Source organism: Abramis brama, assembly GCF_963993115.1.
Source record: "Abramis brama genome assembly, chromosome: 10".
In the NCBI taxonomy this organism is placed as follows: domain Eukaryota; kingdom Metazoa; phylum Chordata; class Actinopteri; order Cypriniformes; family Leuciscidae; genus Abramis; species Abramis brama.
In genome coordinates this window covers 27,908,911-27,936,183 of record NC_139972.1, presented here as the reverse complement: position 1 = coordinate 27,936,183, position 27,273 = coordinate 27,908,911, and the positions used below count along the sequence as shown (strand labels likewise).

At 37.2% G+C, this 27,273-nt stretch overlaps 3 protein-coding genes across 7 annotated transcripts; 1 reads left to right on the top strand and 2 right to left on the bottom strand.

Moving 5' to 3' along the window:
* Positions 1-1,269: 1,269 nt before the first annotated feature.
* lin37 (lin-37 DREAM MuvB core complex component) lies at positions 1,270-9,827 on the bottom strand. The gene is made up of 10 exons (XM_084125868.1): positions 9,690-9,827; positions 9,005-9,076; positions 8,837-8,903; positions 6,266-6,316; positions 6,097-6,126; positions 5,054-5,136; positions 4,432-4,589; positions 3,192-3,323; positions 1,727-1,800; positions 1,270-1,614 (listed from the first exon to the last, which is right to left on the bottom strand). The coding sequence occupies exons 2-10, from the start codon at positions 9,036-9,038 to the stop codon at positions 1,536-1,538; spliced, it is 708 nt and encodes a 235-aa protein (XP_083981994.1). The 5' UTR covers positions 9,039-9,076; positions 9,690-9,827; the 3' UTR covers positions 1,270-1,535.
* A 53-nt stretch (positions 9,828-9,880) lies between these two features.
* On the top strand, positions 9,881-24,236 carry proser3 (proline and serine rich 3). 5 transcript variants are annotated; one of them, XM_084125867.1, is made up of 14 exons: positions 9,881-9,943; positions 10,203-10,291; positions 10,385-10,493; positions 12,322-12,617; positions 13,623-13,777; positions 13,935-14,050; positions 16,726-16,811; positions 17,860-17,993; positions 18,288-18,445; positions 18,880-19,322; positions 19,467-19,656; positions 20,455-20,629; positions 22,536-22,617; positions 23,549-24,236. In XM_084125867.1, the coding sequence occupies exons 2-14, from the start codon at positions 10,272-10,274 to the stop codon at positions 23,577-23,579; spliced, it is 1,995 nt and encodes a 664-aa protein (XP_083981993.1). In that variant the 5' UTR covers positions 9,881-9,943; positions 10,203-10,271; the 3' UTR covers positions 23,580-24,236. The 5 variants fall into 5 exon arrangements, with proteins under 5 accessions (XP_083981993.1, XP_083981992.1, XP_083981991.1 ...); XM_084125866.1 differs by having other exon boundaries at positions 9,898-9,943; positions 18,285-18,445; XM_084125865.1 differs by having other exon boundaries at positions 9,898-9,943; positions 18,243-18,445.
* hspb6 (heat shock protein, alpha-crystallin-related, b6) lies at positions 23,724-25,563 on the bottom strand. The gene is made up of 3 exons (XM_084125869.1): positions 25,074-25,563; positions 24,484-24,606; positions 23,724-24,338 (listed from the first exon to the last, which is right to left on the bottom strand). The coding sequence occupies exons 1-3, from the start codon at positions 25,230-25,232 to the stop codon at positions 24,171-24,173; spliced, it is 450 nt and encodes a 149-aa protein (XP_083981995.1). The 5' UTR covers positions 25,233-25,563; the 3' UTR covers positions 23,724-24,170.
* Positions 25,564-27,273: the final 1,710 nt, after the last annotated feature.

Below are 27,273 nucleotides of genomic sequence, written 5' to 3'. Positions count from 1 at the left end.
ATGTACAAATGAAACAGTTCGAGTTTTCATAGGTGCAAATTCATCTAAAATCATGTTTAGTCCATCATTGTAATATGTAACATTTATATTTAGCATGTTTTAAAACTCAGTAAGCCATGTGGACTCATTGTTTTGATTCACAATTTGTAGTATTGTCTCAAAAGTCAAGAGATTAAGTGACTGATTTCCACATTAATAACTTATTGCCACAGCAATGGCCATGTAAAGAATTCAGACAATTCCAAAAGTTTCTTATTCAATAGCATAGACAGAATCCTCACGACAAGACAAAACATGTTTATATTAAATATCCTTCTTACTTGTCAGTTCTTTGTAAAATATAGCATTTTTTTGTTCTTCAGTGGACAATGTGTCATCTCTAGAGATGGGAAAAGATCTACTTCCTTTTGGCCGAAATTCTCCCAATGAAGCTCCACCACCTTAGGGTGGAGTCTCAATTCCTAGGGCCTCAGCCCCTGCCTCGATAGGATGTCTGCTCCCTAATTTAGAAAAGAGGACTTTGCTCCACTGTGCTTTATTAAATCCAGAGTCAACGCAGCCATCTACCAGGACATTTTCAGAGCACTTCATGTTTCCTTCATTTTCCAGCAGGATTTGCACCTGCCCACACTGCCAAAAGAACCAAAACCTGGTTCAATCACCATTGTATCACTGTGTGATTTCATGTAATATTCTAATTTTCTGGGATTTTGATTTCATGGGTTTCATAAGCTGTAAGCCATAATCATCAAAATTATAACAAATAAAGGCTTGAAATATCTCACTTTGCATGTAATGAGTCTATATATTAGTTTCACCTGGTAAGTTGAATTCTTGAAATAAAATAAATTTTTTGATGATATTCTAATTTTATGACCAGCACCTATATGTTCATGTCTGAGGAATATAAGCAAAAGCTTAGTGTCTGCTGCTGGAGACGGCATATACTGAAGAGCATCTGAACTTCAGGGTCAAAAAGCAGACAAAAGGCACCAGCACCTCCACACCTAACAGATGCCAGGACACACAAGACTTTGAGAAAATCACTCAAAATGTGCTTTCCACTTCTATGTACCTTTAGCCATTTTATTTCCTTTATTCTGAATAAAAGCATGTAAAAAAGCTTTGAATGGAACTTTGGTATTAAAAATAGTGCATAAATGTTTCCCATCGGGTGTGCAGTCTCATTAATGTGATATCTCAGGATATTACGCATGCAAATAGGTGATAGACAAACACTGAGCATTGAAATAGCTAAGGGTCAAGAACTGTCATAAAGAATTCATTCAATTTATTCAATGAACAAATCAAATTCACTTTCAGAACTGTAGATTTATTCGAAACCCATGTGATTTTTTTTTTTTTTTTTGTATTTAAAGAAAAAAAAAATCATTTACTCACATATTTTATGCTAAAGTTCAGCTTTCAACATTTTGGTTACAACTATTTCACTCTCATTGAAGGCTTCCTGCCTGGACATTTTTGTTTAATTCCTTTAACAGATTTTCTTTAGATGCTCTAAGGATGCATGTGAACTAGCGTTCATACATTTCCTTAAGGATTTTTATGCTCTCGCTGTATCTCAGCTGGTTCTTGCTAGAGGCCTCCTTCCACCTAAAACACACAAGAAACAAATTATAAAGAACATATGCATAATTTCATTAATAAATACCCATCCCCCATAAAAGAAAAGAAGTGGAAATGAATGAATGATGAGAAGTTATACTTTTGTCTAATTTTCTTCCAGCGTTTGATGTGACTGAAGATAAGAGGTGAGGTGCCTGCTGCAGTGTCTTTGGACTGAAAAAGAAAAAGATCTTGCAAATACCAAAATCACAAATGGATATGGCCACATGAAGCACACAATTAAGCAACATTACAGTATTGCAAACTTTAAATAGGACCTGGTAAATGCCCTTATACAAAGTCTTTTTTTTTGTGTTGGGGGTCTACAAGAATAGGTCTTCATGGGTGCATTTTGGGAAACGCACCACAGAAAATTACTGACAGACTAAGTAGAGAGGTGCTGCAACAATGTAAAATATGTTTTTTCAACATGCACCCATGAAAACCTATGGGTGCATGCAAACTATGGTTGCAAGTTCCGTCGTTATCAGCATAGTTCAACGAGTCAGAACTACTGTTTCCTGTCATTAGTGTCTTTTAGTTTAATTGATTTAAAGCGTCATCTCTGAATAGTGCACGTGCGAACGTGCTCTACTACGTAAAAACGAGCTTATAATTGATTCTGGAAATAAAGCAAAATAACTGAGAAAAATTAGAATTAGTCCTCAGGTGCCATGTCCATAATTTATAGCAAAACATCTAGCATTAATTCGATCTCAAAAAGATTCATTAAAATTAGTTATTACTCCACCACCTGTGTGACATCATTAACCAACGTGGTTGAACGACCAATTTGCAACAATACGGTTTTGGGAAACAGTTGTGACTTGCTAGTTGATTTCTTCAACGATGCATCATACTATGGTAGTTAAGCAGCGAGTTGCATCGTTGTATGGAAAACTAGGGCTGGGACAATGTATCGATGCATCGCGATTCGTGAATCAATTCCAATTTTTGTCCGAATGAATCGCGAAACGATTCTGAGCTTAGTTTTTAACAGCAGATGGCGCTCTAGGATAGTTTTTAACCGCACGCTCAAATGCGCACGTCACGGCCCTTACCATAACCACAAGTTTCACCACACTACTAACGCAACTCAACCAGGCCTTATTCAACCGCATTATCTTGTGTATGCCTTGGGTGGGAATTATTTAATTGAGGAATTACAAGACTACAATTGAAGTGTTTCAGGGAGTTCAGAATATAGAGAATAACTCCCTTTGGAGTGACTTAGTGCTTTATGACTTTGCAGAATTTCTTCATGCTCAAACAGCAACATTACACACTAAAGATACCTGAAAATGTAAAAAAGCATAATAGGTCCTCTTTAAATTATGAATTCCGTCATTAACGTGATGAATAACCAATCAATTCAGTATGCAAACAGGTTTACTTATCACATTCCTAACAAAGATTGGTAAAGGGTTAAGCAGAAGTGTTTGACGGCAACTTTATCTTCTGTCATTTAACAGTTCCTGTCAAAAGGATTGTTTGAATGCAGATCCTTAAAGAAAGATAATCGTTTCCTGTACACCATGTACGGCACAACAGTTGCTATAGCCCACCTGGCTCTCTGTTGGTTTCTCTACAGGTGGAATTCTGAGATTAACAGGTTCACCAGCTGAACCTACTGGACAGGAAACAGGCGGAGGAAGCCTGTACAGGTTCTGTCCTTTGCCATTCAGCATGTCAGTCATCTGAAAGAATAAGAATCAAAGAGCAGTTTCCCTCAATTGTGATGCTTGTTGTGGCATAAAGTACTTTATTTTTCAAAGAAGTGAAGCCAAGAACAATCCTTAGTGGTGAAAGGAAGCCAGGGAAATTCAATGGAAAAGGATTCATTTATTTCTCCACTGGGTAATTGAATTCAGAAGGGAGAGTCAAGCCAGATGTTGCAGGATTATTAACAACAACAAACTTTGAAGATATTATACTGCAGTGGGTCAATTAATTCTTCTTTTGCTCCAGGGACAAACATGAGTTAGAGAAGAACGAGGTGAAGGTCAAGTTAAATACAACTCAAGCAGTCTGACATTATTACAAATATACTGATTTTGTAAAATCAATTATAAATGCTTTTACAGGGATGCCCTTGCAAAGAAAGTCTATAGTGCAACAATAACCCAAATAAACACTAAAATAACCATATGTAAGGGGTGCTTGATAACTATCTGTTTACATCAGGGGTCCTTTACTTGACTTTTCCGAATCATTAGACTCTATGAGAATTAAACTTTTTTACATTATTTTAATTAGAGATCACTCTCACATAGTTTCTAGTCAAAGAAATACTTTTTAACAAAAAATGTACCTTGACAGGAGACATTTTAATTACTATTTTTGGTCTTTAAAATAATTTTTTGTAAAGTTTCTTGGATCGTGGCGTGGGAACATTTTTACAAGGAACTTCATTGCCAGAATTATATAATGTTTTTATAATTATAATTATATAATTATAAATGTTCATCCGCCAAGAAAAATAGTCCCACTTCAAAAAGATGATTTAGACAAACATTTTAAACCAACACATTTTTAGTACCTAATTTATGTAAGTGCTCTAATAAAAATATGAACTTCACAATTCATGATTTCCCCAGTAATTACATTAATGTAAGCATGATTTTGTTTGTCATTTTCAGTGGCAAATAGCAATGTCAGATAGAGTTTAGCTTGTATTTAACTTGGAATATGCCCATCTTCAAAGTACAGTCATAGACCAAAATACAATGGTGTTATTTTGAGTAGTTCAATGATCTGAAAAGGATCTGTATTTAAAATAATTGTGAAGTGAATGCTGGGTGTGACCTCGTCCTCCCCGGAGCTGTGAGGGGGGCTGGGCGCAGTTCTCTCTCGCATAGAGGGGTTGTTTCTCATCCATGCCCGACAAATGGGATACAGCGGCGTGGTAGTGCTGAACTGAGCCAAGTCCACACTGCGGTCAAATAACTTGATAATATATGCATCTGATGGAGAAGATGAGATGTGGAGCACATAAGAAAACAGGAAATGGGTCTTATGAAATGAAGATTAAAAAATCCATGCAAATTAAATTAAATTCTCTAGAAATCCCTCAAGCCACCACAGAATGTTCTCTGATATGAAAACCCAACAGCGCTTCTCAGAAATGATAAAACACGTTATTTATCTGAAAGATGCAAAGTTACCAATATACATTTATATCATTCATTTCAAATTGACCTGAATTCCTCCTATATCATCATTTGCTCTTTCCCTTATTTTGTTACTTTGACTAAATATAGATACACACAATTGTAAAATAAAGATAAGTGAGCAGCTGTCTGCAACAACATCTAGTAGATCAGGCAAAATTACTTGCCAATGTGAAAACAAAATACCCTAGTTTGGCTGTTGCTGAGTGTTAATTTCCCAAAATGAGAGCATTTGACAAAACTGATCTATCAATTACTTTGTTTGTGCTGGTTGGTTTCTGCCAGACCATCATCCATCTCTTTACGCTTCTTCCTTCTGTGTTGTGGGAATCGTGATGGTCTGTGAATGAAAAAAGAGGCTCTTACAGGAAACTCTACCAAGCCAATTAGGATTGAATACTGTTTTTTAAGTATTACTATCGTAAATATTAACAAAGCACCCTCAAATGCTGAAGAGCTTTAAGTGGTTAACACGCAGCTGGTAGTAAGGCTAGGCGACATATATTGATTGATATATTGCAATGATTTTGCTGCCAATAGAAAATTAAAGGGTTTGTTCACACAGAAATGAAAAATTGTCATCAATTACTCTCACTGTCATGTCGTTCCAAATCTGCAAGACTTTCGTTCATTGTCAAAACACTAATGAAGATATTTTAATGAAATCTGAGAGATTTTTGTCCCTCCACTGACATTCTACGCAACTACCATATTGTAGCTTCAAAAAGTTAATTAAGAGATTATAAAACTAGTTCATATGAATCTAGTGATTTAGACGAAAAATTTAAGAGACTCAATGCTTTATATGATGAAAAGATTGAATTTAGGCCTTTATTCACATATAAACATTGATCAGCAAACATAAACAGAAGCTCAAATGCACTTGCTTGACACACGAGAACAAACCTCATTGGTTCTTGCTGAAGCTCAAACATGCTGCGTCACACGAGAATTAACCTCATTGGCTATTGCGGAAGCTCAAACGTGATGTGCAACACAAGAATGAACCTCATTGGTTCTCGCACGTCAAGCAAGCATGCTTAAGCTTCCATTTAATATAACTGATGTGTGCATTGATACATATATACGTAAATAAAAGCCTAAATTCAATCTGTTCATCATATAAAGTGATGTCTCTTCAGAAAATTTGGAATAAACTGCTCAATTCATATGGACTAGTTTTTCGATCTCTTTACGATTAACTTTTTGAAGCGTCAAAGTGGTAGTTGCATAGACTGTCAGTGGAGGGAAGTTTTACGGGTTTACGGATTTAAAATACTAGCCAGAAGATTTTCCTTGCCTTTTCCCTGCAGAAGAAGGTGACAAATCCCTGCAAAAAAAAGAAAAAAAAAGAAAAAAAAAAGTGTGTATTACATATGACTGTTAAATTAATCTTAAACATTTACATATTTCTAGCTGGGAGAAGACTGTGTTTATAGCAGTAACATAAACATCCTGTATGTGCATACTTGCTCAAAGAGTCTGCCACCATTTTTCCAGAATCCTCTTCATTCTGCTCTCTATGCAGGAAAAGTAAAGAAAAAGCACAGCGGATTATACAGATGCCAATTTCCCCAAAACAACTGCTCCTTAATTTCTGAAAGCCATTTATTGCCATTATTTACTCAGACACAATTTGCTTTTCCTGAATAATTTATCTGAATACTTTGCAAGGTTCTCAGGGAACAAATAAAAGCATTAGTGCTGATGACCATTAATGTGATTTTCCACGAAAACACGCTAAGAAAAAACATCTCTTCCGTGAGCACTTAACCTCATTAAAAAAAAAAGATTAATAATAATTATATATATATATATATATATATTGTTTAATCCTCCCTTATCGGGCTTATGCTACTCTGAACAATGCCTGAACTTCGTATTTTGAGCACTTTTTGCATTGTTTTTGCCTCTTCACGATGACTCGCTTAATTTAGTCCTAATTTGTAAGTCGCTTTGGACAAAAGCATCTGCTAAATGACTAAATGTAAATGTAAGAGGGTATTTCCAGAATATAATTATAGCATGGATGGTAATTATTCAGACATCTGAAATACAAATTGATTGTAACAAAGAAATTAATCAATAGTATACGAAGTACTTTTTTGAGCTCAGTCACAGTGGAAAAACATAACCTCTGAAACACCATAATTGGTAATTATGTTCAGAGAATCCAGACTCCCTAAATCACTTACAGTCACATTTAGCAGATTAGAGCTGGGCGTTTACATTTTTTACGACGATATAAACAATCAAGAAGCTGAGATTTACTCTATAGCATACACAGATGAGTTAAAACATTATGACCAGTCCCAAGTGAAGAGAATATCATTGACCGTCTCCTAACAAGGCCACATATTAAGGCCTAGGTAGATTAGATGATAAGCAAACAATCACGTTGGATGCAGGAGAAATGGGCAGGAATAAAGATGTGTGGAACAGAGAGGAATAGAGAGTGACTTTGACAAGGGCTAAATTGTTATGGCAGGGCGACTGGGTCAGAGTATCTCTGAAACAGCAAGGCTTGTGGATTGCTCTCAGACAGCAGTAATGAGAATTTACAAACAGTGTCCGAGGAGAGACAAACCACAAACCGGCGACAGGGTGTTGGGTGCCCAAGGCTCATTGATGCACGAGGGCATTGAAGGCTATCCCGTCTGGTCCGAGCCAACAAAACCCTCTATGGACATAATGAAGCTTGAGTCGCCATTAGCTAGTACATTTTTTTTTACTCCCCAGACTTTTCACATGAATTACATGAACCAATCAGAGTGCCCATGATGACCCCTGTCCACTGTGGAAAGCACCTACAATGGGCATGTGAGCGTAGGAACTGGACCTTGGAGCAGTGGAAGAAGGTCACCTTGACCGATGAATCCCGTTTTCTCTTACATCACGTTGACGGCCGTGTATGTGTGCTTATCACCTGGGGAAGTGATGCACCAGGATGCACTGTGGGGTGATGACAAGGAGCAGGGAGTGTAACGATGTTCTGCTGGGAAACCCTGGGTCTGGCCATTCATGTGGTGTATTTAAACATTGTTGCAAAGCATGCAGGTACATCCCTTCATGACAATAGTGTTCCCTGGTGGAAGTGACCTCTTTCAGCAGGATAATGCACCCTGTCACACTGCACACATTGTTCAGGAATGGTTTGAGAAACATGATGAAGAGTTCAGAGTGTTGCCCTGGCCTCCAAATTCCCTAGATCTCAATCCAAATGAGCATCTGTAATGTGCTGGACCAACAAGTTCAATCCACAGCGGCTCCACCTCGCAACCTACAGGACTTGAAGGATCTGCTGCTGACGTCTTTGTGCCAGATACCACAGAACGCCTTCAGGGCTCTTGTAGAGTCCATGACTCGGCGGGTCAGCACTGTTTTGCCAGCACACGGAGGACCAACAGCATATTAGGCAGGTATGTATCGTAATGTTTTACTTTAGGCTCATAGGTCTATTGCTTTATGTGAGTATACGGTATGTATGCAGGTAAAGTTGTATGTACTTGCATACAATTTTATATATAGAATTGTACAATAATATAGTTAATATTTTGCAACAATATGTTTAAGTAAAATACTGTGATGAATGATGCATAAACACTTATTGAATATAAAAGTCTAGGCACTTACAATAGTCACTGATACTGTAGATCATACATGTATTTTACATCTTGCAGAATTTAACAGACAAATTACTATACAGTACAATATTACAATGTTGCACCTGGTTAGTGGTTAAGACACAGGTACTGTTAAAGGAAGTGCAGTTTCTGCACAGTCAGAACAAACTTTACAGCTGTGCCATTGCTCCAAACACAATACAGTCACTAATGTCAAATAACAACAAAAGGACACAACAGATTTCTGTGGGAGTACATTGTGTGATTATGCTATTAAGTATTGCTAGACATTTTGGATAACTGACAGTTTTCAAAAGTAGACTCATCACTAATGAGCTTTAATTGCCTAAGGTCCATTTGCAGCTTTGTTGTTACAGCCTGAAGCTTTCACTGCTCAAGGCACATTAATGCACTAACCTCTCGCTGTCACTCCTCTCAACCAGACCTTGCAATACTGCATCAAGGCGGTTTCGAGCCCCAGCATCTGCAAAAGAACCATTTTACCACATAATTATTTTTTTTTTTTTCAGGGACACACCACATACTAAAACAGAAATGTAACAAGAAACTCGTTTGCAACCTCACCTGTTTTTTCAGTCTTGATTTTACAGTGAAGCATTGTGACAGAGTGATCCTCACACAACAGGGATTCTTTACCTGTAATATCATTCAGATGATGATTTAGTGATTTGGTACTTACTAATGACTAATATAATTGAAATGGGTTCAATTAAATGACATTGAAATTAATATAAAATCAAGTGGATGTGCTCCAATTTGATATGCTATATTGAGGGCATATTAAAAAAATGAGGTACCTACATATAGGTATATAAAAAATGTCCCAATCATTGGGGCATTTTTGGCACTTTTGATGCCCCAAGCCCTAGTTAATTTCAGACCCTTCTTTTTTCCATCTGCAATTATTTCAATTATTGTTACAATTATTTGAAACAAATATATTTGTATAGATATATATAGTTTTCGGTAAATCAATAGAAAAGTTTGAAAAAGGAAAATCACAGGGGTCATGAAAAACAAGGAAAAAAACAGTAACGTCACTATTTTGCTAATCAGCTAACGTTAACGTTAAGTTACAATGATATAAACAGCTGTCGTTAGCTAGCTAGAGAACCACTTAAATCCCTGATTAACGGCATTTAAACTCTTCACCGACTTCACAAATGCCTTAACAAAAAAACAATACAGTAAATAATATAACTTGGAAAGGTAGAAATACTTTATAAACACCAAACAACACGTCATTCACCTTTCAATCCTTAGCAGAGAGACTGACGACGAGAAGCTTCTGTCACAATCCGACTTTCCTCTTCCGCGCGCAATGAGATTCGCGGCTCGTCATTGGCTGCAGCGGACGAGAGTGCATCGCTCTTATTGGTTCAAATGGCTGTCGATCACAAAATACTAAACGTGATTGGTTGGTCAGCTGTTTTCGACAACAATGTAAACAACAGTGTTCGGACTGCATATCCCAGGATACAACACGGTCACATAATTCGAAAAGTAAGCGGAGATACTTTCTTGAAGAAATATCAGACTATACAACAAATTTGCAATAAGATTGTGTTTATATTCGGATTTGTGTTGTTTTTAAGATTTAAAATGGCGTATATCTTAACAAATACTGTGCTAAATGACCGTTTAATTATCCCCTAGTAACGTAATTACTCACGCGACGGTTAAGATACAGTCCACGCTCGTGCAACATAAACACTGTTTTTCGAATCATAATGCAGTTTCACTTAATTGTGTCTTCATTTAGATATTCATGGATCCTACATGATGAAACTCCACTTGCGTCTTTTGTTTTTATTGAGTAGAACAGGTTTGCATGAAAGCTATGAGATCAAGGTGGGTTGGATGTCAAATGCTGTCAGAGTATCAGATTAAGTTAAACTGGATTACATCAGGTTGATTTAAACACTTTCTCACTTTTATTTGCAGTGGAGCTCTTTTTACAAGACAGAATCCATTTCCTCCAGACCCTCCTTTGTCCAGGAGCCACTACAGCCCATCTAGATCCAGAAAAATCCCAAAGCAACAAAGAAGGCTGGTTAGAGAAGTGACTTTGCATTACACTTTGTTTTATGTTTCTTTAAGTATTTTGTGACGCTTTCAATGGTTGTAGAGGCAGACAAATGTTTGGAATAGCATACTACTATCTGTAGGCTATAATGTACACAGCATGTGCATTTTGAATTTGAAACAAAATTCGTTTTAAAGTACAAAAATGACTATGGTAGAGTAGTACTGCTTGAAACCATTGCATAGTGACTTGTGGTTCACATACTATTTTTTTTTTTTTAATAGTAGGCAGTATGTTCTATATACTGTGCACTATTCAGTAAATGGTAAACTTGATTTCTATTCAAAAGAGTCCTCATCTGAACTTTAAGTCATCATGAAACGAAAGTTGCGACAGTCTTTTTTTCCCTGTTGTGACGTGTAGTGATGGGTCGATTATGAACGATTCGTTCGTTTTGAATGAATCTTTAATATGACTTCAGAACTATGAGTTGTCTCAGAGAGTGATTTGTTCATTTGGTGTTGACCGCGCATGCACAACATCTTATAGGTTTTGTACAGGAAACAGAAATGATTAGTCCACCTCCTGAGTCTTCGGGTTTGGGTCCAAGTCGGTCGTTCATCCCGTGACAGTCCCATAGAGGCTATGCTGTCTGTGCTGGAAAGAGAAATTATTAGTTCACCTCTCGAGTCTTAGGATCTGAGTCATTCATTCTTTTGTCACACGACGTGACAGCGTCATAATACAGAAATTAGTTAATAATTTCCAAACTTCCTTACAAACAAGCACGTGGTCAGTTTTTTTTAACTCTTACAGTTACGTGTCTTTCTCGTATAACTGTAATAGATGCGCTTCTGGTCTCAAATTGTAGCTTTTTTATTTCTTACAGTTCATAAATTTGTGAATTTCTGTCATGATGGTTCTTTTCCATAGCATTGAATGTGGTAAAGAGTTGGGACATGCTTTAAACTTTATTAGTGTGATGGGTAAAATCACTTTGATAAAGCAAAGATACCTACATATAATAACAACATACAGTAACTTGACAAAAGAATGAACGACAGGGTCTTCAAACCCGAAGACTCAAGAGGTGAACTAATCATTTCTGTTTCTGGTACCGACTACATAGCTTCAGTTTATGGGGATGTGATGTGACAAAAGAACGAACGACTCGGATCGGGTAGTGTCGTAAACTAACAGACTTCATAGCCTGATAACCCAGATAAGCAGTGAACAAATCGTTTCCTGTTTCTTATTATTTGGCCTTGGTTGTATTATAGTTTTTTTCTTATTCAAAATGTGATTAACTAGTAAGTAGATGTGTTGGGGGTATTTGACCATTTTGTTCATTCTGCTGAAATGAATAAAATGACTTGGAAAAAAGATTAATTAATTGTGATAAAAGTCAGTACAATGATCCAAACTTCCCACCACTAGTAACGTGCATCAGTGCGGCGGCTTCTCAAACAAGAAAAAATGTAGGGCAGGACTTGATTTTGTCCATTGGGAATTGGATGGTGGGATGGTTGTGGTTTGCTATTGGTCGATCTCGTGAGTGACAGATTGTCCCGCCCTTGCAGCAGTAAACACATTATCAGAGAAAAGAATGTCACTGCAAGAGGGAGGGGAAGTTATTTTGATTAAAGATTATGGGGGCACTTTCATAAAAAAAAATAGACTGCAAATATTCCATAAAAAAAGAATTGTCCATTTTGATTTCATAGTGACTTCAACAAGTGATTGGTATCTCAATGCAATGATAACTGCTAACTGCAAGTGCTGAGATTAGAAAAACATGGCTTTAACTGTCAAAAGCACATGGTGATGTTGTCTTTTTTTGCATTGCACATTGCAGGCCTTGAGTCCTGTCCGGTTTGCTGATCCACCCAGTCTTCCAGATCCTCCTTCTCAGATATCACCGTTGAGGACGGAAGACCAGGTTCTCCATGAAAGATCACGTAGTGTCCTGCTCTGCCCTCCTTCGTCTAATAAACGCCAGCTGAACTTCTCAGAGTCTTGGCCTTCTACTGACCCGAGTTGCTCCACAGACGACACTGACGCTTCTCCTTGCTCTGAAGCTCAGATGCAAGGCATGAGAAACATGGTTTCACCAGTGACAACGGGGGCAAAGGAACCCTCAGTTCTTGCAAAGTAAGAGACATCTCTATTGGCAATATTACCATTGATTTTAAATAAACTAGTGCTGTCAAATCGATTAATCGAGATTGTTTATATAGTGGTGCTTTTTCACTGCAAAAGTTTTTCAGCAACTTTAAAGGTGCTCTAAGCGATGTCACACGTTTTTTAGGTGGGTAAGTCCAGTCTGGCATTCATGACTGTTTCAGGAAGCACGGAAGGGAGGGGGAGGGGACGGGATGAGGAGGACAGAGGGTCGAGCTAGCCTACGTTTTGTTTGACAATACTTTGAACGTCAACCAGAAGTGACGTCACCCAACATCGCTTAGATCAGTCTATAATCCCACCCACTTTGAAGCGGTACTAAACTGCAGTGGAAAAGCAAACCGAGCTAAAGCGAGCCGAGCCGTACCATGCGGCTCAAAAAAAACCGAAAAGCGAAATATATATTTTTTTATACCGAAAAGCGCCATAACACAGAAATTGTAATATTTCTCATGAAATTTGTTTTAGATTTGTCATCTTTGTTTTCAGGCTTAAAGTAGATTTTTGAAGAACAGATTTTACACCTGTGTTTTTTCACATGACTTCTTTACTATCCGTTTTGTTAAAAGTGTTCCACTTACACATGGCAACATAACTGCATCTCTGCAAATCTAATATTAATTGAAACTTTAATTCATGTTCACATCAATGAAAGCAAGATATGAGCTGCATTTTATTTATCATTAGCTCATTTCAAGAGTGGCATCAGCACTGGTAAGATAATTCAGTGTCACTATTTAATTTCACACACCATTTTGTATGTAGTAAACCATGCAATTGAAATGTCAACAGTAGCTTTCCTTAATAAAGGAAAACTGGTGTTATAGAGTAACGTTGCCACGTGGTGAGTCTGGTGACACATTAATTCTCAGATGAGCAGGTCCGGGACATTTAATACACCCTTTTGTTTACATTTAAGAATATATTGTTGCTTGTTCGTTATGTGACATCCTTCTTGCGATTAAATCCTTCAAGGTACATTGAACGCTTCCGCTTTGGAAGGCCACAGAGTCGCGAGGAAAGACAGCTTCAGGCAACAGAGGGAAGAGATGATCAGCCGTTTTGGTGGATGTCCACATCCCCTCTATCCACTTCAACACCAACGCAAACATCAGAAAAACATATCAGAGGTGTGCTGACCCAGTTGATTAATACAGGCCTATACTACTTCGAATAATACATCTGTTTGTTTGTTTGTTTGTTTTATTTTTTTTATTGATAAAATAAAGTATTTGAGATCACACATCATACTTTTCCTTTGTGTGTGTGTGTATATCCTGTGTTTAGATCCACTTGACCTCATGAACGATGGCCCTACCAGCTCCCAGAGCCCAATCTCAAAGCCACTGCATGATGAAACCACACTGTCTCCAGCTAGACACATGCTTGACCTCAGTATGCTGGTAGGTTTTGCATAAATTTGAACAACTGATTTGCCTGAAAGAGCTGAAGTCATTTTGACCGCATGTTAAAGAGAGAGAATGCTAAACAATTTACAGTTTGTTATATTGATTATATTGATGTAGGTCTTATATATGTTGCCATTGCGGTTGAATTGTGTTTATGATGTATGTGAGAAGAAAACTAGGATATTTCCTCATGTTGCCAGATGTGGTTACGAAGTGCGGTGGATGATTGTTGCCATCTAGTGGTGGTAGCTGGGAAATCTCCCTCCATGGCGGTTCTTCATTTAGAGCAGGGATATATGTGACCCTGGACCACAAAACCAGTCACATGGGTACATTTTTTGAAATTGAGATTTATACCTCATCTGAAAGCTGAATAAATAAGCTTTCCATTGATGTATGGTTTGTTGATAATACAAAACTATTTGGCCGAGATACAACTACCGTATTTGAAAATCTGGAATCTGAGGGTGCAAAAAAATCTAAACATTGAGAAAATCGCCTTTAAAGGTGTTCATTTATGTTCACGAATGTGCTGCATTCACTCACAAAAATAAATGTTTTCTATATTTGCAGTAGGAAATTTACAAAATATCTTCATCTTCACATGAACATGATCTTTACTTAATAGCCTAATGATTTTTGGCATAAAAGAAAAATTTATAATTTTGAACCATACAATGTATTGTTGGCTATTGCCACAAATATACCTGTGCGACTTGTGACTGGTTTTGTGATCCAGGGTCACATATGTGTACTGTAAAAAGCTTGGGGTCAGTGAGTTTTTAGCGCAATTTTCCACCGGACAAAATTGCGATTGTTAACTCATGATTTCTGTTCTGTCTGTGCGCACCAATCTTGCACTTCTATCTACTCCTCAACCAGACCACCTAGAGACTTCGGGTTTTCGGCATTATGTTAAGGAAGGTCTAATCTCGGGAACGCACAAAAAAAATCCAGGAAAAGATTTACTATCTCTTAGTGTTGTGATCCCATGAGGTCAGAAAATTGCGCTAAAACACTCAACGAGTTTTTATTACTTGTTTTCTTTTCTTTCTTTTTTTCTTTTTCTTAAGAAATCAATACTTTTATTCAGCAAAGATCCATTAAAATTGATCAAAAGTGACAGTAAAGACATTTATAATGTTACAAAAGATTTCTATTTCAAATAAATGCTGTTCTTTTGAACAGTTATTTTAAATTGTAATGATATTTCACAATATTACTGTTTTTACTGTTTTTTTAAAATCACATAAATACAGCCTTGGTGAGCATAAGATACTTTTTTTTAAAATCCAACCGATCCCAAACATTTGAAACAAGTGTACTTTGTCTGTGTGTGTATATGTATGTATATATGTGTATATATGTGTGTGTGTGTGTATATATATATATATATATATATATATAATATAAATACATACAAAACAAAATTGCACAGATTGGCAGGAACGGTATTGTAATGATTTGTTTAACTTGCATGTTGCATTTATGGAAAGGACTCTAGAATAGCCGCTTTCCGACCGGAGGAACCTTTTCACAGTTCCTAGAACTATTGGCTAAAGTACCCGGATGTCGGCGTGTTCTCACCGCAGGAACTAGGAACGATTTTAGTTCTAGGAACTCCATTTGGAGGAACTAATTTAGGTCCTACTTCAGAGTAGGGTCTAAACCAGCACTATAGGAACTATCCGTGACGTTAGTGTACGCTGATTGACCGAACGCACGCGGAACACCAGCACCCGCCATTTTTAAAACAGCTATATGTAAACACACAGATTATAGCCTATATATTTACTCCATAAACTAATACAAACATGGAAAACAGTGATAGATGGGTCTCTAAACCTTTATGTTGAAGAGAAAATCCAACGCAACTTTGAGGGGACCATGAAGCCAAACATGATTAATTTATCTGCCCAGCTAGCAACACTGGACATCAACCACACGGCATAGGCTAATAACCTTTTTTCATATACTGTCTACTTTCTATAACAGTTCTATCTAATATCATATTAAACAGTACTGTTAGACAGATCGCTAACTAATAAACACAGAGAATGCGAGCATTGTTTGCTCTGGCGTTCTCAGCACCGCCAAAATAAAGGTCCGTCAATATAAAAGTCACCGTGCTTGCGTCACTCCCTTACCCCTCCTACTAGTTCCTATGGCCACTTGGCCAGTGCGAACGCAAACGGCAAAACCGAGTTTGGGGGAGAGTAGTTCTTAGAACTGTTTAGAAGTGGACACAACAGAGAGTTGTTACGCAACCATTGGCACACATTCCCTGTTTTGAGTTGCAGGCCGCCACTCGTGGTCTTGTCCTCAGCAATGATTTACATGCCTGATGGAAACTATCCCAGGCTGTCCTTAAATGTCAGTAGTCGGTGGTGCCTTAGTGACTGTTTTTACTGGTGACAGTATTAGAGTTTTTGATAATCTCATTGATCTCCACCACAAAATTCTGTCCAGACATCATTGTATTCATCAGCCTACATTTTAAAATATATTAAAATAGAAAGTTATTTCAAATTGTAATATTTCACAATATTACAGTTTTACTGTATTTTGGATCAAATAAATGCAGCCTTTTTGACTGTACCTATTTTCTATTTTAATATATTTTAAAAAGTGATTTATTCTTGTAATCTCCACCACAAATGTGCTACCAGTCATTATCTGAGTCATCGCACTGTGACCAAGAAGAACCAGAGATACTGCAGCTACAGGAGCGGGCCAACCGTTTACTGCAAAGAAGGTAAGTAAGACCCCCGCCACACATACTGTAAACACACACTCATTCACTCAAGGGGGGAAATGTCATTTCACAAGCGATTAATGACCACCAACATGTTCAGTTTCCTGGACTGAATGTTCTGTGTGGAAGTCAATACAGTAGTTTCACAATCAAGTGAGCTGTATTATTTTTATTTAGCAAGCATGCATTACATTGTTCAAAAGTCAAGGCACCTTTATTTATATAGCGCTTAATACAATATATATTGTTCCAAAGCAGCTTTGCTGTGAAAATAATGATTCAATTCTGCTGTAAAGCAGCTCTAAAAAGAAAATAATGTCATTGTTTAGCTGAGGTCAGTTCAGTGTTGATTTAGTTCTGTTCAATAACTGTGTAAAGATCGTCAAATTATGAAATAAGTTTAATTCATCTATAAAGCAGCTCTGTAGAAAGACAAGTGACAATAAAGACATTTATAATTACAAGATTTCTATTTCAAATAAATTGTATTCTTTTGAACATATATTGTCATAATATCAGTCACAGGTGCCAATTCCGTGAATGGCCGAGCACCCACGGAAAAACACGAGATATTCACCATTAATTTTATCCAATCAAAAAATCTGCTGAGATTCGGGAAACCTCTCTGATTGGTGGATCTCACATCAGGTCCTGGCAGGTCTTAATACACACAATTCTACCATTCAATTTAGCATTACAACATAACAACCAGACACAAAAAGCTTTCTGTTAATTTTTTTTTTACACAATAGTAAATTGCATTTACGTAATTAACTCTAAATCATCGGGTATATTAGTGAGACAGCGACTTGTGACAACACTCGTGGAAAGAATATGTTTTTGTTTGGTTGGTAATGTATTTGCAGTCCGAGTGTTTCTCTTAAAAAGCTAAACTGAACTCTTGAAAAACACCAAGTATAGCCCATTTGCTCATGGAAAGCAGATGTGAATAAAGATGTTTATATTTGGTTGGTAATGTATCGTGATGGCAATTGACCAAATCAAAGTCCAAATGACTAGTTTAGACATTTAATTCTTGTGTTTTTAGCGAGCATTCTCTCAGCAGTGGCTGGGTGCCTATCAGCTCTGAGGGTTTGGGTTGCTCCGATTTCTCCTCCCCCGTGAGCACTGATGAGCCGGTCCGAAGACCAGTCATGTCCACCTTAACGGGCTCAATCAACAGTAAGTAACAGGTGTAACACACAAAAAAAACATCAACACATTTAGTATATGTCATGTAACATGCCGCACACTATCTATCCTTTTCAGAACATCTTTGTGTTGCCGATTTCAAAAACACATGCTCAGTTAACTAAAAAACAAACTGAAAGGGTATAATTGCCATTTTGGCCTGCAAGATATTTATACTGTATTAGAATAATAAAATTGCATTAGATATTTTTGTTTGTTTGTTTCTGTCTCTTAAAGTAGTTTTAGAGCCCAGTTTGTGTGAGGGAATGTCTTTTCCACCAGCAGTTGGTTCTGAGGGGTCAGGTGTCCGTCGTGAAGATGACATCCTGTTTCAGTGGCGTCTAAGGAGGAAGATGGAACAGGCCAGACGATGGAGTCAGGAGGCCCCTTCCCACAATTCTCTTCTCCATATACCTCTATCACACACTATAGTAACAAACCAGGTGAATGCCTGATGCCTCAGTGCACATTAGGGTTACTTTATTTTTTATTAATATGTACCAAAAAGTCATATGATTAAAACAGTTTTGGTTTTTGCAGTTCTTTATATTGCAGTTTCCTATAATATAATATGATATAAAGTGCCATTTTAACTTAATATTTTTTGGGACATTTTTTGTATGATATGATGCATTAATATTTTTTTCACTTTTCTTTTTTTAAATAACATGGGAATTGTTTTAAAGGTTGATTACTTATTTTGCTGTCATAAATGCATGATTATATATGGTTAGTTGCATTGTATAAATTGCATTTAACATTGTTTTTCCTCCTAAATGGGACCCAAATAGAACCTGTGACACACCAGAGTTAGATTTTCACTTTTACTTCCTGCAAACTTTTTTAATGAATACATTTTTCTTCTGTTTGCTTTCAGAAGGTACAACATAGCACTTTAGACAGCACGCCTCATCAGAGAGCAAATCTCTCATTCACTCCGGTCACCTTCGCTAGCCTCGAACCTCCAGTCCCTGAGTCTGCTCTCCCCATTTCAAGCCCCAGCATCTCCAGACTTCAGCCTGATGTCACCCGGGAGCAACCAGACCCCAATATTCAACCCAAACCCCTTCCCCAGCGCTCCAGGAAGACTGTCAAAAAGAATCTTGAAACCCCTTCTGCCCAACCACAGCATCACAATCAAATCAGAACACAAGTCAGCATCCCAGAAACCACAGAAAAGCACGGCAGATCGAAGAGGTCCTCTTCTCCATCTCCTCAGACTTCTGACAGCACAGAGGACCGGTGGCCGGCAGTCAAAAGACAGACTGAAAACGAGAGACGTGAGAAGAAACCTTCAAACCAAAAGAAAAAATCTGAACGGTACTTTAGATGTTTTACATAATTGTCCTTAACAGACTGTGACCAAACCAGGCATAACATGGCAAGTGTTTAATAACTGTACTAGTAATTGTACTATTAATGTTTAATATTAAACATTTCCTAATTACTTTCTTACATTTCTAGACATAGTGGTGAGCGAGGCAGCATTCCAATGAGGGCTAGAAATTCTAGGGGTCACGAAGGGGTCAGTCGCAAGCCGGAGGAGCCGAGTGTGAAAAACAGGTGGCAGGAAGAGGGTCAAAGGTCGACACGAGGAAGACTGCCTGGAAATCAAGCACCACCACCTTCACCTATACACAATGCTCTAGGAAAGGTTTGTGTGTTTGTTTTATGACACATTAAACATTTTTGAAGATAAGATTTGAAGATTGTTCATTTTGAATTAAGATTAAATTCAAGTCTCGATTTGATTCACATTCTCCATTCAATTCATTTCCATATCGATTCATTTAGATATTTATCAGTTGCATTACGTTTTTCTCAAGGAAAACAAATTGCACAATGCAGTTTTTTAACTTTTTAATGATTTTTTTCTTCATTTTTAGAAATATATTTACTCGGTGGGTGGCAATAAAACTTGTTTTCATGACAGATTTATTCAAACATGATTTAAATATTGAAGAACAGATCAAGTAAAAATATTAAGTATGTGTAATAGTGTCTGTATTTAACAATGCTCCTCTCAAGAGTATTATTCTATCTTTCCTGAGGTAAAAATCTGTCACGCCACATTAAAGATTTATTGTTTGAATTTTGTAATAAACTTGACAGAATTCGAAAGCAGAGATTTTGTTTCATATCAAAAGTATCAAAGCACAAAGCTTATTGTGATTATTGGGTGGGAGGTGCGCTACAAATAATGTTTAGTGAACGTTTGGTCACGCATCAACTGAAAACAGCAGAAGACTAAAAGATTGATTCTTGGGATTTAAGAATGCATATCAGTTCATCAAAATGAGAATCGATTAAAATTGAGAAATCAATATTTTCAACCAACTAGCTGTATCTCATCCTGTTTATTATACGGTCAACAGTAGTAACTGTACGTGATCTCTTATTTTCTTGTGAAATAGACTAGCAAATAGTAAAACGCTGTTCTTGACATTGACAGGTTGTCTCTGAGGTGCTTTTTGCAGAGACAGATTCCCCAACCCTGTGCAAAACTGAGAGTTCTTCAGATTCCCCAACATTTACCCCACCTCCACCCCCACAATCCCCTGTTGCCTCTTGTTCCGGTGTGCAGCAACCCTTGGAGGTCATAGATCAACTCATGCAGGATGCAGAAGGTATGACAGCTCTAAAACTCTATGACAACATGTATTTAACTGGTCACGTAAGACTAGAGTTGAGTGTTTTAGCCTGAACCTGTTATAAATAGCACGATTGACCCATCTAGGTGTGCTTAGAACAACATAATTTGTTAATGCTAGTACATTGTATATATGTCAGAAAATGACAAAATATTGTACAATTCAAATGTTTTGTTTTTTCAAATTGTTTAATGTTTTACTTTAAATATGTTAATATTATTTATTTTCCCCCTGTTTATTTGACTATAAAACAACTGATTTTTAAATACACTACAGGTCAAACGTTTGGGGTTGGTACGGTTTTTTTTATTTTATTTTTTTTGAAAGATGTCTCTAATGCTCACAAAGACTGCATTTATTCAACCATACAATAAAACGGTAATACTGTAAAATATTGTTACAATGTAAAATATCTGTTTTCTATTATAATATATTTTATAATTAAGTCCTGTGTTGGCTAAGCTGAATTTTTATCAGCCATTACTCTTCAATGTTGATTTGATGCTCAGGAAACATTTCTTTGTATTATCACTGTCGAAAACAGTTTTTGCTACTTAATATTTATTATATATGTGGAACCGTGATGTTTTTTTCAGGATTCTTTGATGGATAAAAAGTTTAAAGGGATCATCGAATGCTCATTTTCCACAAGTTGGTGTGATTCTTTAGGGTCTTCGTGTAAAGTTTGTAACATGCTTTGGTTAAAATTACTCAATGGTTGTGTAAGGCCACATCCACACGAAGCCAGAGCTTTCCCTATCCGATATGTTTTTTTCCCCGTTCAAAAAAAAAATTCCGTAAACACGGCATCATCTCAAGAAATATCTGCGTACACACGAAACCACTGAAACCGACTCAAAACGATGTAGTATACATGCCAGACCAGTATGTGGCGCTGTAATTCTGCCACAGACATACACTAAAAACGGAGAAGAAGACTTAAAGCATGCGCATAAACCTTGCACGCTGTATACAGCAATAATATTAGGCACAGTAGCTTCTTTTTTTCTTTTCTTTTTTTCTTTTTTTATCAAGAACTTTATTGAACAATATGAAAAACCATAAATGTAGTTGCTGTGACTTAACGGTGTCTGACTAGTTGACGCTTGGTGTGATGACATCATCGTTTCACAAAATGTACGGATTGGCCGTACACACGAAAACGCAAGGGCGGCGTTTTCAGATTTATCCACCTTGGGACCCGGTTTCAAAAAATAGCGGTTTCAGTCTCCGAAAACGCAGGATCTGTGTGGACGAAACGCCAGTACGATAAAACTTTTATACGTATACAGCGAAACGCGTCTCTGTGTGGACGGGCCCTAAAACAACACCCTTTTTACCTCCTCAAAAACAGCTCTGTTCACAGCGACCCATTTCGGTGCAAGTCTCTTTAAATGATAATGAGCAACTGCTCACCCCACCCCTCTCTTCCATGGGGGATGTTGACACAAGACTGCCTTGGTGGACAGTATACAAATGGCTGAGGGGAAAATATGCTAATACGGGACAGTCCGTCAGTGGTCGTGGGCGGAGCATGAGCAATATGACATTGTAGTGCTCAGAAAGTCCAAAGGCTTGATTATTGAGATTATTTAGGCTTTTTGAGGATTAAAAAAAAAATATTGTATGGTGGTTATGTCCACACATGGCAAAGACACATTTATATGCAAACACAATAAAAAAAGTGAATTTTGCATCCAATGACCCCTTTAAAGAACAGCATTTTTATTTGTAACAGTCTTTTCTGTCATTTTTTTACAATTTAATTTTCTTTAAAAAAAAAACTTACTGACCAGAAACTTATGTATGGTAGTGTACATAAATATAGAAACAAATGTTTTCACTCTTCTCTTATAATGATATCACATATCTTACATAACAGACTCAGATGGGCAGGAGTTTGAAGACGATCCTTTGTTGCAAGTCCTCAGAGAGCAAAGGAAATGGGTGAAGGAAAAAATTTGGTGAGAATATCTACGCTTTATCTGTTAGACACAGTGTTGTAGGTAATGCGTTACAAGTAACGTGAGTTACCTCATCAGATTACTTTTTTCAAGTAACTAGTAAAGTAACCCATTACTTTTAAATTCACAAAAGAATATCTGAGTTACTTTTTCAAACAAGTAATGCAAGTTGCTTTGATTTCTCATGTATTGACTGACAGCTCTCCTGTCCTCATGTTGAGAGAAATCATGAGTAAGTGCAGAGGAGTTGTGTGTGAACACGATGAATATTGTAGCTCTAGACTAAATGTGAGCATTTACTCATCTCACTCGCACAAAAACACATTCAGTATTCCTCCAAATCAATCAAAACAGTGAAATACGAACTCAGAACCTGCAATAACGTTCAATTACACAAATATATACTTTATGTATTTAATCTCACTATATTAACCAATGTATTTGCTGCTGACCTTCGATAATCCAGTATGCAAAATGACTGTAGATAAACATCACATTTGTGTTTGATTATTTTGTTTTTATTGCTGAGAGTGTTGACCTTTCTCCACCTGCGTCCTATTCTTCTGCAATCCAAAAAAAGTTGTTTGATCCGCGCCCTCTACTGTAAGGACGTGAATTTGCATTTCCTTCAGCCTCAAGCTTATTCATTTCAAGAACCTTTACATTTGCCAAAATAGATTTTTTTTTTCTTAATTAAAAAACAAGCAATCCCAGCCCAGGTGAGGAAAAGTAACGCAAAAGTAATGTAATGCATTACTTTGCATAACAAGTAACTTAGTAACACAATTAGTTGCTTAGGGAGTAGCTCAATATTGTATCGCATTACTTTTAAGAGTAACTTTCCCCAACACTGTTTGGACATACATTTACACAAATCTGCATCAGTGAATTACTGCAACTTTAGTGACTTGATTTTTGTTTTATTTTCCAGTGAGGTTGACATGATGATCCAGCAGCTCTGAGGCACATGTTTAATATATCAAAGATGCAATATGTGTCGAACACATTATCATGTTTATTTTTGCTACTATTTATTTATGCTGTTTTATGTTGTGGATTCAAACATGTATGAATGTATTTCTAAATAAAGACCTTAGCAAATAAACAAGTGTTACACTATATTTATATTCAAACTGTACATCACACAAATATTAGATGAACAAAATAACATAATTATTTAAATTTAAAAAATATGTACAATCCCCACAGTGAGCGAAACAAAATAATTTGGGTTTGTATGTTTGACTGTGTATGAGCTTTTGGATCAGGGGATCCGGTTAACATGCGGACTATTGCAGGCTGTGTGCTAAACCGACGGCAAGTGTGAAGAAAATGTGATACAATCTTCTTGTTGGCTTGGAATCAAGTATGTTTGGAGTTGTTGATTTGAGAAGTCCACTGCCACAAGGGGGAGTGAGAGGAAGCAAGTCTGTTTTGGTCTTTTTACCATTGCATTATGTGAGAAACCGAAATGATGAGCGCTTTAAGTGCCTTGCATTAACATGTTAAGAGAGCAAAGAATCCAAACGTGTGTGTGTGTGTGTGTGTGCGCATCATGGTCCGGTGTGATTTAACAATCTGGAATTGTCTCCTTGTGCCAGAGGTGCTGAGATGACTAGCATTCCTTCCGGTGACACGGCCGATTCCAGTGCCATGATGTCCACTCCATTTGGGATCCGGTATCGCCGGTTAAACTGACGTGTCACCATTCCTGAACCATCCTAGGATTGAACAAACACATATATCATGCTCTAAAAAAACATGTCTCAAATGTCCAGTACAGAGTGTTTTATTGCAGGGGTAACATCTGATAATCCAAAGGCATGTTAATACATCAGCGTTACAAAGAAACACTGGGTATCTTACCTTTTTTTGTTCATGTTTTCCCTCAACCACAACATAATCTCCAACCACTTTAACCAGCAGCTCCTCAGGACTGAAGTGTTTCACATCAACTTCCACAGTAAACCCGTTCTTATCACAGGTAACCTGAAAAGAAAGTGAATTTACATTTTTAACTCTACTCCAGAGAGAGAGAGAGAGAAATCATCCAAACTTTGGCATTTCTTGTAATGTATAGTAACTTTTTTTTAAAAAATGTTATAGAGTGTAGCTTTTTATTTTTATTACCCCTTGTCCTGTTACTAATTCTATATCTAATGTATTTTTATATCAACTTAATTTAAAAAGTTAATTTACAATTTACTAAATTTTTCAACAAGTAGGCCTAGGCTATATTTGTCATTGCAAACTAGCGTTTTTTTGTTTTTTTTTTAAATGAATGTATCTACAGTTACTGTAAAACACTTTAATTTATTCACTTTTATACATTTATTTAATGAAATATTAATTATTGTGTTTTTTTGACAGTTGTAGCTAACAAGTCACCACAGATTTAACTTTATTGTGGAAATAGTTTCCGTGGTGAATTTTTATAAGAAACAGGATTACTCTACCTGTGCTGCTCCGGTGTGTTCGGAAACCGGGATTAATAGTTCAGTCGGGGTCCATGAGTAAGGTCCAATCGTCCCGTTCAACCGGGGGAATAACGGCGGGAGAACCCTGTCCCATGGGATGCCGCTCGACGGGAGAGAAGGAGGCAAGTCGAAGTCCATTCTTTTGGGATGAATGTGGAAAAATAACCACCACCAAATAGACTAATACTGCTTCAGAGAAATCGGAGTGCTTGGTTATTATAATGGGAGTCTATGTTGTCGCGCAACTCTGGAAGAGGAAAGCAGGGAAGCACTTGCTCTTCAAGTTTGATCTCACTTAGGAGGTTTATAAAGGCTTAAACGCCGCCCCTTCTCGTGAGTTCTTCCTCAAATGCCATAAACAAATGCCATAAATAAGTGGATTGATGGTGCTGTCGAGATCTGAGATACTTAATCATGGAGCACCAAATGTGTTTTAAAGCTGCATGTTGTAGCCTAATGGAATGCCAATGACAGGAGTAGGATTTAACCCCTCCCCTTATTCCCATGATATCCACATTATGTAATGATTCGATGTGGAACATGATGGTCTTCATTCAAATGGTTCCCTTCTCTGTCATCACCTTGCCTGTTTTATATTAAGCAAAGAGAGACATTCAAAAACTGAATGTGCGACTATTCAATGTCAAAAGGTCGTTATGTGTGTGTGTGGCCGCTATAAATAAGTAGGAAAGAGTGCAATCTGCTGGTCCACATGACATAGCACGTGAGGGTCAAAAAGTATGCAATGCATTCTTTTTCTATACGAGAGCGAGTATTTACATTTCCAGCAAAGTTTTCAAGCACTTTCAGTAGGCCTGCCTAAATAAATAAATAAAAATCAGCGGTTGCAGTCAGTAGCCTATTCATTTTTTATTTTTATTTTTTCACTTTATTGTAGGTTACTTTTATATTTCGCAAGTAGCCTACATCACAATTTGGTTGTGTGGAGACACGAAATTGACTGACTGAAATTCTTTTAAAATGTCGAAAATTAAGCAACAAAACACTGCTGTAGATAACACACATTTGTCTAATTAGACTTTTGACTCAAAACTTATAGAGCTACCTGACATAGCCTTGTGAAAACAGGTTAACATTGTTTTTGTTGTTCTTTGTCTGCTTGCCTTGGTGTACCTTACGAAAATGGTTTTAGGCTATTGTAGTAGAAGTGTCGCAGACAGCATCATTGTGTCGGCCCAGATCCGGGCCACATCTGGTAGGCCTACATGTGGATTCCACGCGTACCAGATGTGGGCCGGATCTTGGCGGACACTATGTTGCTGTCTGGGGTAGTAACCATGGTTTTGTGCCACATTGCTTACCATTTGTTTTACTGTGAATACCATGGTTTATCTATGTTTATCCATGGTAAATCTATAAAACCATGGTTAGTTAGGGGTGACTTCAGCAAAAGTGGGACATCAGCTAAAATGGGACAAATAAACTTTTTGGTGTATAGTGCTCTTTAAAAAAAATTGCGATCATGGTGGGTTGTCTTGAAATGTTGTCACAACAACAGTACTTAATTTGAATATCATCATTTGATTGGTCAAATATAAACCATGGGGCTGTGGATACTACTCAGGTGCTGGTAATTACATTTTATGCAATGATGTTTATTCGTTCTATTTTTTTTTTAAATATCAAGTTTTGTTACTGACCCAGTTTACCTTAACGTGTTAGATAAAATGGGACAGTAGTATTCAACTAAAGTGGGACATCATATAAAATAAAAGATAATGCATTGCTTAATGTGAAATGTTGTTTTGTTTTACAGAAAATGTCACAAATCTGGGAAAACACAGCAATTAGGTACAAGGTGAGAGGGGAGACAGGCCAGGAACCTTGACTTTGTTTTTTGGCCAGGGCATGGTGTGTTCCAAAATCCACCCTTGAAAAAAAGAGTGAAAGGTGTTGTGAGTGCAATGTAGTCATTCCTCTGGCAGATAACCATTTTTGTCAGAGTCGTCTGAGAAGGAAACATATTAAAGCTTCTTTTGCAGAGATGTGCAAAAAAAAAAGAGCTTTTGAATATGCAAAAGATATGGAAAAACGCACTGTTTTGTGTCTGTTCCTTTAAATGCAAATGAGCTGCTGCTCCCAGCACAGAGGGCGGAGCTACAACAGCTTGCACTCACACAGACATTTAGCCATTTATGTTCAAACCAGGGTCAGACAA